This window comes from Empidonax traillii, unplaced genomic scaffold (assembly GCF_003031625.1).
Source record: "Empidonax traillii isolate 1590-97213 ecotype Southwest subspecies unplaced genomic scaffold, ASM303162v1 scaffold673:size468873, whole genome shotgun sequence".
Lineage (NCBI taxonomy): Eukaryota > Metazoa > Chordata > Aves > Passeriformes > Tyrannidae > Empidonax > Empidonax traillii.
In genome coordinates, this window is record NW_020955866.1 from 313,759 (window position 1) to 327,703 (window position 13,945).

Sequence of the window (13,945 nt, forward strand, 5' to 3'; positions counted from 1 at the left end):
AAATAATGCTGATAACACACTAATATTTTAGTTGCAGCTGAGCAGTGGTCAAGGACTCTTTAGTTTCTCACCCCACTCCACCAGCATGCAGACTAGGGGGGCACAAGAAGCTGGGAGGAGACACAGCTGGGACAGCTGACCCAAAGTGGCCAAAGGGACATTCCATAACATATGGCATCATGTTCAGCATATAAACTAGAGGGAAAGCTGGCCAGAGGCTGCTGCTCAGGAACTGGCTGGGCATTGGTCAGCAGGTGGTGAGCAACTGCATTGAGCATCAACTGTTTTGTATATTCTAATTCTATTATCATTATTATTTTCCCTTCCTTGTCCGTCCTAATAAACTGTCTTTATCTCAACCCATGAATTTTACTTTTTTTCCCTCCTCCCACTGCAGGGCAGGGGTGAGCGAGTGGCTGTGTGGTGTTTAACTGCCTGCTGGGTTAAACCACAACAATTGGAAAAAGAGGTGTATATGTATGATTTATGCTCAGTTGTCAAGAGACTTGGAAAATCCCATTAATGCAAGAATTCCCCTAGGCAAGTCATGATTTCGTGGAAAATGTGCTACTAGCTGTGAACAGCTGTCTTTCGAAACCCGTTCTAAAATTATTGTCACACAAAATACGGAACCAAGACTTCTCTTAGCTTAATTTTGCTACTAGTGGAATTTCAACATCTATAACTAAAGACAGCCTGAAGACCATGCTCCTGGTTTGACACTTCATTTTTCCTGTCAATACACAATTATCACACCTAGACGTTCAGAACTGAAACAGCTTTCTATACTTTAAAATTGGATCCCACAAGCAATCTGAAGTTATTTTTCATTATAGGATGTTCCCCTACTTTCAAGGTCTTAACCATATAGTTTAGAACAGCCTAAACTCTTAGGGACTACAAGACTTTTCATAGTTCCACCTGCAACCAACAAATACCCATGAAGGCAAAAAAAACGCTTAATGGCATTTACACATTAGCTGGTCAATGTTCCTAGAGTCATCACAAAGCCTAGGCATCCTTCATATTCCATTAAAATTCTATCTTACAGGCATAAGCCATACCCTAATGAGCTATTTAGGAAGAATCCAAGAGGTTATATAGCATTAATAAATGAAGCTATACAATTATAATCATACAGAAAGTAAGATGGTACTGGTTAAATACAAAACCCCTACTTGGACAAAGGTTTACATCCCACGGGAAATAGTAGGAAGGTTAAAAAAAAGGGTAAAGATTTATCTTCAAGCATTCACATAGTATTACTTAATATTCTTAACACTAATACATAACACTACTGAAGTGACACATTCTCCTGTAGCTGTTTGCATGTAAATTCATTGGTTACGGCATCATTTGGTAACCATGAAAATGTTGAGCTCAGAAAGCTGCTCAAGGCCATAAAAGACACTGGTAGCAGAAATAGAAATGGACCTCTTTCTCATGATGCTTTGCTTCTTACAACTACGATTTAAACTAATAAACTATTATTATTTCTATTTCTCGCATCAGTGGTGTCTGAGTGACAAAATAAGAAATGTTCAGTTCAGGAGTTAACTTACATTCCTCTTCCTTTGGATCGAGTTGTGTAACACTGACCGATAAGCGATCTACACGTTCTTGTAAGGAGTTGACTCTAAATGAGAAGCTGTGTGCTTCATTGAAAAGTTCACCAAATATATCTTCAGCATATTTACCTGAAACACAGGAAAAAAGAGTAAAATTAAAGCATATGACAAGACAGCCAAATGAGTTTGCCTTCAAAAAGATTTCTAACTATTTTAATTAGGTAATTCTAAGAGGCATGAGTATCAGTTGTAACAACCTGTACTTACCGAGCCCATTAAGAATGCTTCAGAAAATCAAATGGAAGTTAAATACTCAATTTGCAAGTTATTTATCAGAAATGAAATTATTTAATGCATTACAGGACAGATATTCAGCTACTATAAATTCTTCTAACTTTGACAATATGCAAGGAACTAGGCTGCTTAGTTTCTTGAATATGTATAAAAGGATGACTTCCAGCATCTGGAGGTGTTGCTCCTGTATGAGCAATAACTAATCTTTCCAAGTGAAATTTATCTCAACATTTTTCTCAAAATGAAGCACAACTTCCACCCCTACCGTACAGCAGACTTTACAAAAAATGGCAGATCAGATATTTACATCTAGCTGAATCAGAACAAGACTATTCAGAAATACACACTAAAATAATAAATCCTAACTTGAAGGGTCAAAATTCTAGTAACTGACCAATTTATACTGAAGTAAAAAAAAAAAAAAAATAGTATCTCCTTTGTTTCACTTCAATTGACATCATACATTTAGTCCAAAAGAACAAGATATTTAAGTATTATGAGAGAAGGATCAGTAACAAGTTTTCTCTTCTACAGAGTATTCCGCATAGTGCTTCTAATGCTCTCTCGATTCCACATGAGTAGTTTGCTGATGTCACTGAAAAAACCTCACCAGACTGCCTAGCAAAATTTGTAGCTATACTTCTGAAATACCATGTAATAGCTTTTAAAACTTAGTATTATCTTGTGCATACCCAATTTGTGTACTGTTTGCAAACTTACACTGGTTTCGCAAGTATAAATCTCACAAATTTCTAACAACCTGCCTTGCACTCAAGTTCTGACTGGTGCAAAAGGAAAACATAGCTATGGAAATTTTGCCTTTGGTGAGCAATACATCTGGAAGTATACATAAAAATGAGGACATTTTTATATAAACACATCAAAAGAACAAAAATCAAATCCCTACAGGTACTGTGGGAACGACTTAAAGATACTAAGTAGTAAGCACAAGGCCAGCACATACCATTTATTAAGACTTAGGTAAGAGCAATAGAAAACCAGCATGACTATAAACAACAGCCTATAAAAGGGGATATCAGAAGAAATGTACAGAAGAAGAAAATAGATGGGATCATAAATCCTGGCATATGAAACATAAAACCCAAAAACTAGTCTGAGGAACAACTAGCAAATTAACAATAAATAATCCTTTAAAGGCATGAAGAGCAAGAAAGCCTGCCAGGGAGTCTGCAGAGCTGACTGGCAGTGAAGGTATAACAGAATACAGAGAAGGTAAGACTCCTTAAAACAGCTAATATAACACTTTCCACTGGTGCTCACTGAAAGGAACTCGAGAGACCCTCATGCAAGAACTCACTGGGGGAGGCTTGAAGAAATTGAAGGGGCTATAAAAAAATTACTAAACTAATAAAATTATAAGCAAATATTAGTAACAATTTGTAAATCTCCTTATATACACTGAAGCACACAACAATAAAGCTCAAGTTTTGTCTGTTTTTTTTGTTTGTTTGTTTGGTTTGGTTTTTTTGTTTGTTTGTTTGTTTGGTTTGTTTTGTGGAGCATCCTGAGAGCTATGGACCTGTAAGGCTGACATCCAGACATATTAGTGTAAATCATTATGGAGAACTGAATCAGCAGATATCTGGATGACTTGTTAGAGAAGAGGCAACACAGCTTTTATAAAGTGAAATGTCTGAATTGTTTTTAAGGACACAGAGTGCTATGATCTAGTGAGATTTCCAAGAGAGTTTCGAAAGTATTTAATCAAAGCTTTAGGTGAAAACTTAACAGACCGGTCATACAAAAGAAATAACATGCCACAGATAAATAATTCCTCAAAAGGTAGAAAACAGAGGAAAGGAGTAAATCATGAGCCTTCACAGTTGAGAAAAGTGAGTTTTCTAAAATTTCTATGCCATTTAATATCTGTAAATGACATGAAAAAAATGAGATTAAAGTTTGCCAATGATACGAAGTTATGGAAAAGAAACACCTTGAGCATTAGGAAATACACAGAAACCCTAACTGGTGGAAGAGGCTTCCAGGCTGTAAAGAACTGGAAGCAAGGAGACTAGTAGGAGTATTGTACATGCTGTCTTGCTCTCATTCTTGGAGCAACTGCTAATAGCCATAATGAGAAGCAGATCAAAGGCGCAGCCATTCTTAGAACCTTTGTCTTTAAGCACCAGTCCACATTAAAACAGAGATGGAAAGTTAGTAAAGTCTTCTCAGCTAGCAACTCACCTAACACAAGACTTTCTAATATAGGTCTTGAAACTCTGTAAAGTTTATGTTCTTTAACCTGTATCTGAAGCAAGAGAAATTATTTAAAAATGTGATCCACTAAGAGCAAGATTCCTAAACTTTTAATACACATATACAAAAAAGTTAATGTACTTCAGATAACATATTCAGAAATATTCATTTAAATTAGATAACTCGTGTAATATTCAGAGACATGTAAATTAAAATTAAAATCGAGTGTAAAATTTCATGTATAGAATAAAAAAATAAATTGCAGGGCTTTAAAAATTGAGTAACTCTCCTTTTATAGGTGTATTTTAAGGCTACAGTTTTATCTGTATCATTTCATCAGGCTTACAATTCATCTACCTCATTAATGAGCTCCAATTGCAAATAATCTGCCTCGAAAATCTTTTCATTATGTTACATACAGCCACAAACATACTGCAAGGAATAATTTGCCCATGCTTATGAACACTTATCCTCAAATGAGAAATACATTAAAAACAACCTGTTGCGTTTGAAGTGGTATGCCAGCCATAAGGTCTCTACCTACATGTCTGTTGGTGGTCTCTTTAATTAGCCACAGGTATATTTAACCAAATACTTTCTCGAGCAAAGCAAAATGTTTGCATTTCATGAAACGTACAACTACCACTCAAAAGAATACTATATGTGAATGTATATATATATATTCAACATTCATAATCCAGTATTTGTTTATGTTGCTGTCTCTGTGTGTATTCTGTATGAACATATCTTCAATTTTGAAGGGATTACAAAAGGTATGAATATGGGTGATAATACTGAACAAAGTGCCACAAACTCAAACAAGTAAAAAAAATGTACGAGAAAAAAACGCATTAGTAAACAAAGTTGAGCTCATTCCACATGATGGGTAATATGTTAAAAGAGTAAGGAATCAAAATGAATTCCATTATATATAATGAATATTCCGAAGTATTATTAACACTTCAGAAAATTTACAATATTATGGTGCTACTTGATGAAAAACTCTACTCTTGTTTCATGCAGTACAATAAAGAGAATTACAGTTGACTATAACAATTACAATAATAACACCTTAGGATCTCGGTCACAGCTGGGTACATAATACTAGATCAGAAAGATCAGTGATTTTGTTTGCCTATTAAACTAAATGACAATGTAGACTTCTGCAACTAAACTAATTCAATGTCTGTGAAAAGTTTAATTTACTGTATTTGAAAAACTTGCCTGGCACTTATTTTTAATAACAGTATTTTTTTAAAATTTAAATAAGATGATACATTATTAATTAGTTTTAATTAAGGAATTTATTATTCACCTTATTATTCTTTTCACAACTTTTCCTCATGTCTCAAAGGGCTCTGTTCACAATTAAACCTTCAATAAGAAAGGGATACAGGAATGCAGCTCTCTCTGGTGTCAGTATCTTTTTTTGTGACAGCCAAATAAAATGCTTTGGAAGCAATGTGTTGTCCTTCCTTCCCTCCACAACTTGCATGTGTTTTGATGGCTTTTTCTAACACCTATTTTCATGACTTTTAATGCAGACCTATGAGCTGAAAACAGAATACTAACTAGTAGCTACTAGCCAAAAATAGAATAAAAATAATACTGCTTACTGCCTTCCTCATTTTTTTAAATCAAGCCCACTAAAACATGTATCATCCACTCATGTTCGTTACCATGGCAATAAATGTAGAATGGCTTATAAAATGTGGAAAAAAATACTGATCAGTTTTACAGTGCTTCTCTTTCACAATTTGTTCCTTTAAATTTGTTTCCTAATTTCCCCCCATAATTTATTAAATATTTGTCCCGCAGCACTGGCTTCTGTGCACAAATGAATCATTTCTAACTATTCAACACACTAAAATGAGGGGATACTAAGGTAAAAGAAATGGGGATTTTTGTCTTGTTCTGGGGGACTGGGCATGTTTCAGACAAACTGAAGTCAACCACAATCACCACATCAGGTTCAGAACTGTATTTCAGGTTAATTAAACAAAGCATGGCAAAGAGATGTCTTAAAAGACATATATTGTGTTGTACAAGTTCTTAGAACCACACTAACAGGCTGCAGGGTCAGGGCATACATGAGCAGTGCCCTTGAAACTCCAGTCTTCAAATTCACCTGAACTGCAGCATTCTCAATGATGTATCTGTTAACAAACCTTAAGGAAAGGGCATTTAAATTAATCATTTTGCAACACTAGATCAGTTACCATCAGATTTAGTTACATGCTCTCAGACAAAGAGTAGGACAAGAGTCCTGAAGCAGGACTTGTGGAAGAAGTCACTTCTTTGTCTTCCTTTTGCATTGTTAAAGAAAAATAGTTCCAAACCCTTCAACAGCATCTCAACCTGAAACAGATCGGTTATGGCACCAGCAGTCCATAGGAAAGATGGGCTAAATTTTATGTATCTATCTGGACAAATAAACTGAGCACCCACCCACTGCCATAAAACAGCATCATTTTTAGAAATTCACAAGGATTACTGGTAAAACTCAGGCCAATGCAAAATGCAGAAAGTAGGAAAACCAAAATAAGACCAATATTGCCAAAAGTATTAATCTTAATTAATTTAGTCTTAAATAATCCGTCAAACTTCTGGAGCTAGTGGGGGAGGGGGGTGTGTGTGTGTGTGTTAAAATTTACACAATCAAAATCTAATACAACACACATTAGTTGAAATAAATTTAGAAAATATGTAATATATTAAATATGTGGTGAGATTATATAATTCCTTGATTTCTATTATTTCAATCCCATTCAAAAACTAAACAATATTTTTGCCCAGTACATTTTCTAAAAAGTAAAAGCACAGAACAAGAGCAGCTGTAAAACCTGTCTTATTTCCCACTGCACAATTCTTTCCCAATATACTTACACTATGCCAAATTACATTATTCACTACTGAATAGTTCCTTCCTACACAGTATAGTGTCTTCATTAGAAAATATTTTTTTCAGGATAATTAATTACCATGTAAGCCACTAACACTATATAATCCAGGTCCTTCTGTAAAGCAAAACAAGAAGGGTATTCTAAGTCTATTAATACATTTGTCCTCCTCCATGAATTCTGACATGTAATTTAACGTATCTATTGCCTTTTGATTCAGCTTCAGATCTTCACAACATAATCTAATTTTTAGCAAAAATAAGGTATATTTGAGTTTCACTTGAAAGTCTAGACTTACTTCTCATCAGGATCATTTTAATCTCACAGCTCAGTGACTAGGAGACAGACTAAAAGCTAGGAGAGTGAACTTGGAGATAAGAGTCTTGGTAGATCCTTGAGATCCGCAGTGGTTATGACTAAGCAAGCTCTGAAAAACCATGTACTAAATACATAACACTGATGTTAATTAGGAACCTTCACTATGAGGGTGTAAGAGCAGCCTACAAGGACTGGATTTAAGGATTATAATAGGAGTATCAGAGTACTGAAGGGACAACTTGGTTCCTTTAACCAGGAAAGCTGAAATTTATGAGACATTTATCAGGCATTTATCAGAAATTTATCAGGCATTTATCAGACAATCTGACTGATCAAAAGTATCAAATAAACTTTGTTAAAGGCCATATCTGGAGCAAGTCTGATGCTTCTTGTTGACATCCAAAAAGAAAAAATCAGATTCAAAATTCTTCAGCCATGATAGCCTGAGATGTCATTTGTTACCTCCCACTGAGGACATCATCAAGTAAATTGGCTGAGATTATCCATTACATATTCAGAAATCTGTGAAAGGGACTGATGAGAGCTGAACTTGCGTTGAAGGTACTAAAGATCATTTCACAGGGAAGTCTTCCTTTCCTTTCTAATATCCTCTGAATTCACTGCTCCATGTATGAAGGAAAAAATGAGAGGTAGGACTTCTGCTAACACACAGTTGTTTTCAATGAGACATATACTAACCATTTGCTCATTGCCTCATTATCATTTGAGATAGACACAAAATAGCATTACTTGGCCAATACTGCACTGCTGGGGAGACAATATCAAGAAATCAGACAGAAGTCTTTGAGGATGAGGAGTCTCTCAATCTAAGTTAGCCTTTAGTTTTCAAGTCCATCAATTTCTTTACTCCAGATATCCAAGAACACTTTTTCTAGTGTTCCCTGGCAATTGCAGTAATAATGAAGAAAGAGGAATGACTAATGAAGAAAATTCACAGAGAATACTGAATATGCTTCTGAGCACACTGAGAAGGAGGATCTGCACGGCAGGGCTCACCAGACAGGTTCTGCTGTTTCTGGAATAATGACTGAAGCTCTAGCTGTAGATCTGCAGAGACCTACTTCCAATCATGCCATCATTCAACCTTACCATCTGCTGAAGATGTTGTCCAGATAGGATGAAGAGAGAGACTGTTTTTTGAAGAGGTCTAGTTCAAAAGATTAATTGCAGTCGAGATACCTCACTGCTAAGTATTTCTGAAGAAATATTTCCCACTTACTGAATGTTAACACCTTAAGCCATGGCAAACTGAAGGTTTTCCTGAGGTGAGAAAGTGTCTCTCACAAGACAAAAAGCATTTAAAACCCTCTAGGGGATGGCATGGTAAAGCAAAAAAGAAAGAAATGTTGAGTCTGAGAGGAAAAAATAAGGGGGAGAAATAATTTGCTCTAAAGTCAAGTTTTCACTCCTAAAACCTAACAAATAAGGGGCAAGGAAAAGAAACAATTAGAAGAATATGGTAAAAAGAGGAAATACTACATAGAAAAGATACAAAGAGGGAAAGGCTACTGAAGGTTCAGTGTTAAGTGAAAATAATTTTCACTAACGTAAAAGGCACTCCAGCTTGTCAAAGAGTTATGCAGCATTCTCTTTATACAGAGGTAAATGAAAAAATGGGGAATGACGTCTCGCTATGATTGAATAAGAGTTTTACTCTGAATGCCTGCAATATAAATATTCAGTAAAGGAACATACTCAAAAGGAGAAATGTTTTCCTCCCTCTACATGGAGGTGTCAGAGACCAGGGCCAAGAACAAACCCCATCAGTTAGGTTTCTTATGTGGTTCTGAGATTCTGTGCCCAGGGAACAGCTGAAGTAAAGGAAAATCAAGATTGGCGAATAGCTGTGAACAAAATGAGGAGGCTACATGCACACAATAGAACAATTTATCCATCTTCTAACAATGGCACAGCTACACAATGCTATCACTTGTGTTTCACGTACACGGGAATGTTATGGCCTGACATAACACCAACATACTCCAACTCGGGCAGAACTGGAGTACTAATGCATATGCAATATTGCTCAAAAAAATAGGTAAGCACTTCTCCAAAGCAGATACTTTCAGAAAGCAAGGAATACAGGGAAGAATGGCTAGGAAACTAAAACAGCTGTTGCTGTTGTCCAGAGAGTTTCTGCTGCCACAGTGCTAAGAAAAGCTGTCAGAACGCAGATCCTTTTATGAAGTAAGAGAAGACTGGGAATAGACAGGGGGGAAAAAATTACTTACTGGCAATTTTCTATGTTGTATCAAGACAGACTGATGTGTTTTCATGCTCCAGGGAGAAAGGCAAGAACTATCACTCAAAGCAGAAATAAATATTTTGTCCTCTCATCTTTACTTCTTTTAAAAGGTAAAAAAAAACTTCTTAAACTGAACAATTAAAAGCAACACATCAAATAAGCTATGAAAGGGTTGACAATTTGTATGGAGGCACACAGCAGCTACCACTGACATACTGGTGTGAAGCTCTTTTCATTTTATGTTAAAACGCTGGAAACCAGAATTCCTGTCATTTAATAGGTATTGTTTCTGCATGCTTGTATTACTTAAACACAGTGTCCAAGATCATCAAGTTCTGTTCAGGTTGAAAAGACCTTCAGAAGTCATCTAGTCCAACACCCTGCACAAAGCAGATCCAAATAGAATGGAGATCTAACAACACACATGACAAATCTCTATGCTTAGCTTTTCTCAGTAAGGACTTTTGGTCTCTTTTAAAGTACTGGAGGCTTCAATTCCAAGAGAGCACTCCTTCACCACATCATGTCAGAAGAAGGGTTTCGAATGGTTGATCATGACAGTCATAACCACAATGGCAGAAGACTGATCCTTTCTTTGAGGACCAGTAAATGAAAAATTTTAAAGGCAAAGATGATCTATTATTAATCAGGTCAAAGAGTATTCATTTAAATTTCCGTAACTTTACCATCAAAAGCAAAAGTAGTTTCAGTTTAAAGGAAATGAAACCCTACCCTACCAGTTTCCACCCTCAGAGTAAAGCCTCATTTCACCTACAACCTAAAGGCTGATTCTCAAACATACACATTATGCACAGAAAACAAAACGCGAAGGACTGCAGAGAAGCTGGTTGCCAGGGGACTGCTGCAAAACCATGCCTGCTGGCTGTGACTCACAGGCAACTGCTGAAATTCATCTGCATGTCAGCTGGCCTTGCTGCACGCACGTAACAGTGACACACCAAGAGAAGACTGGTTACTCGGGTTTAAGCATGAGAGACAAAACTCCTATGCCAGAACTCCTGAATATTTTTGAACTTGTATTGCTACCGGCACAACAAGGCAGAGAAACTAAAAGAGTTCTGACACAAAATACTTTCACAGGTACTCATACTTTTGTAACACGATCTCCATTTTTATAGAGCAATCCTCAACATTGCTGAGAAATAAGGACTGTTTTGCGAAACATGTCCTACTTTAATTGTAGGGAAAATGTGTTTGTTTTTTTTTTAAACATACACAGTATAAACTAAAAACTTTGTTCCTTTGGTATAAACATTGCCTGTAGAAAACCTACAAACACCATGATGCTATTTAAAACAAAGAACAAAACATTGAAATAACCAGTTCTGCTCATTAGTGTTTAACTTCTAAAGAATTCAGAATTACCTATTCTGGGTTTGCTGTTGCAGATAAACATATGCATTTCCGCTTCTGTTTTACCTTGTCATATCCAAGACTGCATGCCTTTTTGACCACTAGTGAGTCACAAGTTCATGATAGAAACACATCTCAAGTGAAAACAGCTAATTTAGGCTCATTCCCAAATATGCATACTTCATGTAAGAACCACATTCTTTTTACAGAAAAGGAACTAAGACACAATTACGGTTATGCTCCCTTAAAAGTGTTTCTCAGCGCTACCCATTAGGCAAACCATGTAACAAATGTGGAAGCATTCAATGGATATTCTTCAATTCTTTTTTTTTTTTTCCCTTTAATTGAGTTCTTTCTGTTCTGGTATTGCTTGATCAAGACCTCCTCCTAAGCAGCTGGACACACAATGTCGGATACAAGCTCTGTATACCAAGAAAACATAGCAAAGGCACCTGAATCTCAACCTGAGACCATGATGTTGAGTTAGAAGTTGGTGCTGGGTTTAAGGTAAACTGATACTTCCAAACGAAAATATCAAATATAAATTTGGTATGTCACCGACCAAAGGAAATTCTCCCAGATGAAGCACATAATCAAGTAAGATTTTTTAAAACAAGCAAACAAAAATAAAATAATGCAATATTAATAAGAGTGACTTGCAAGGGGAGGCTAATACAAGAGCAGCTGGTTTGAGAAGGGTTTTTGTCAGAATGACAAAAACTACAAGACTACAGATTATGACCATATACTGCATCCTAAGATGACCTTCTCTGGGTTCACTGGAAAGTACTTAAATAGTTAATTTCCTTTGTTGTCACAGCTATATTAATAATGGCCATATTTATGTGCTGTAAGCAGTCCAGTCTCGATTGCATAATTCAGTGTCCTCAATTAGAGTTCTTCACCTAATGGCACCCCAACAGCTCTGAAAGGTTGCCACAGCTCACTCACAGTCAAACCAATAATTAAATCAATCTAATTAAGAAATTAGTCTGCATTACCTATGACTAAGATAACGATGACACTGAAAGACTTTTCACATTGTAGATGTATATAAATGCACATTTAAATATTTAATGTGTTGATAGTCTTACTAATGTCCTAGTGGTTAAAAAGCACCTGTAGTATCGGAAATCTGAAATGTTATCATACTGGTTCATCTGACAATTTATTTAAAGTTACTGTAACCTAAAGAAAAAAACAACCCAGAAATCAGCCTTTTCAGCAAAACTCCTTCAGAGTTCTAGAGCTTGAGAAATATTCACTCCTATCAAATGCACCAAGGGTACAATTGTTGACAGAAGGGAGAATAAAAAAGAAAAATCTTTAACTGTTTGAAATACTTTGTAATAATTACATTTCTGGGTTTATTATTTCAAAAAGTAAAAACATTTTTTTTCTCTGAATGACCACAACATGACCAAGGGTTTAAGTTAAGTGAATTAAGGAACCAGTAGTATATTCCTCATTATGTCATATTCCCTACTCAAGAATTGCTCTAAGGTTGGCAATTACTGACTTCATTAACTACCAGCTACCTTTTTCTGTCATCTTCTACGGGTAACAGAAATATATGGATGAACTGTTTTAAGACATGCTGCTAGAAAAACTCCTAGTTTTCTTTCACAGAAGTCCATGCTAGTCACCAGCCACAAAAGGATTACATTCAAAACTCAGTGACAATTTTCAACAGAGAATTTGAAAAAGTGTTCGTACTTCAAACACAAAACCTGTGACTGTAAAATATATTAGTTCTAAATACAGCTATTAAGACAATGTACTTACTTAGGCTACTCAGCTGTCTGATTATATTTGCCAAGGAGATGTTGGTGACACATTCCAATTCATTCTTGATACCTCGGGGCAGAGCTGTGTGGCACAGGTGCCTGGGGTCTATGTTCCTTTTCACCAGTGGCATTCTGAAAGGTATGAGAGGACCAGCAAACCTGCAAAGGAAAGAGACACAACATACTATTGTAAATTTAGTTATATTTTAAGTTCAGGTTATGTGTAAAGTGAAATCGACTAATCCTAACAAGATAAAACCAGCTCCACAATACTGATAGAATTTATTGCTCTGTGAGTATGTAAATGTTTTCCTCTTTATTCCATTCTCTCTTCATTCATTCTTCTCTATCTATTTCATTCTCTCTCTTTAAATCCTTACCTGATTGAGATTTCAGTGAAGAGACAAATAATCTTCTACAGTTTAGGTTTTTTTCTTCCGCCCCCACCCAAAAAAAGACAGGAAAATCTTTGTAGCACAAACCCATTAAAGAAAGATTGAGTTCTTGATTGACTACTTCCTTATTCAGGCCAAGCAAAGTCCAACAACAAATTCCCTTTACTATGAGGTCAAAGTCAAACTAGTTGTCTATTACACCAAAAAGGTAGATATGATTCATTCATTTTGTCCTGTTACTAGCAGGAGTCACCCTTCTAATCTGAACATCACTTCTAAATCGTACCTAGTCATGGTAAGAAAAGAGATGATGTTTCCCTTCTACACCTACACTACTACTTACAATAAATTCAGCTAAGAATGCATCTTTCAACTACAAAAGTCTCCACAGTAAACTTCTCCAGACTGAAAGGCAAACAAGTTTTCCACAACATAACCTGTATGGAGTCCCAGTCCCTCAACCAGACAGCCCGACACAGTTTCATCTGTCCTCTGCTTAGAAGTGTTAACCCAAAACGTTCTCAGGATGCAAAGCAGGCTTCGTGTTGAGCCACAGAATGTACCTTCCCTACAGTATATATTTAGCCATCGAGTTATCCTTACTTGCTCAAAACTGAGAGATTTTTTTGCACAAGAATAACACAAGGCCACCAGTAGTGGAGCTGAAGTTTTGTTGACCTGGAACGGCATAGTGAGTCAGGGGCAAAGAGTCAAAGGCAACTGTAATGGAGTACTTTCCCCTTGCAGACTACTTAGATTTCTCCTTGCCTTGTTTTCTGGGAGTATATTCTTTCACTGAAGCCAGGACTCGTACCTGAGGGACCCA

General features: G+C 36.2%; 1 protein-coding gene across 7 annotated transcripts in view; it reads right to left on the reverse strand.

Annotated features, from left to right (window-relative positions):
* The window catches only part of WASF1 (WAS protein family member 1), an 88,026-nt gene that overhangs the window by 16,064 nt on the left and 58,017 nt on the right, over positions 1–13,945 (reverse strand). For all 7 annotated transcript variants that reach the window (XM_027899522.1, XM_027899518.1, XM_027899519.1 and 4 more), the window contains 2 exons: positions 12,723–12,883; positions 1,563–1,697 (listed from right to left, as the gene is read on the reverse strand). In XM_027899522.1, the coding sequence (XP_027755323.1) occupies positions 1,563–1,697; positions 12,723–12,855 (268 nt within the window). In that variant the 5' untranslated portion in view covers positions 12,856–12,883. The remainder of the gene's footprint in view (positions 1–1,562; positions 1,698–12,722; positions 12,884–13,945) is intronic.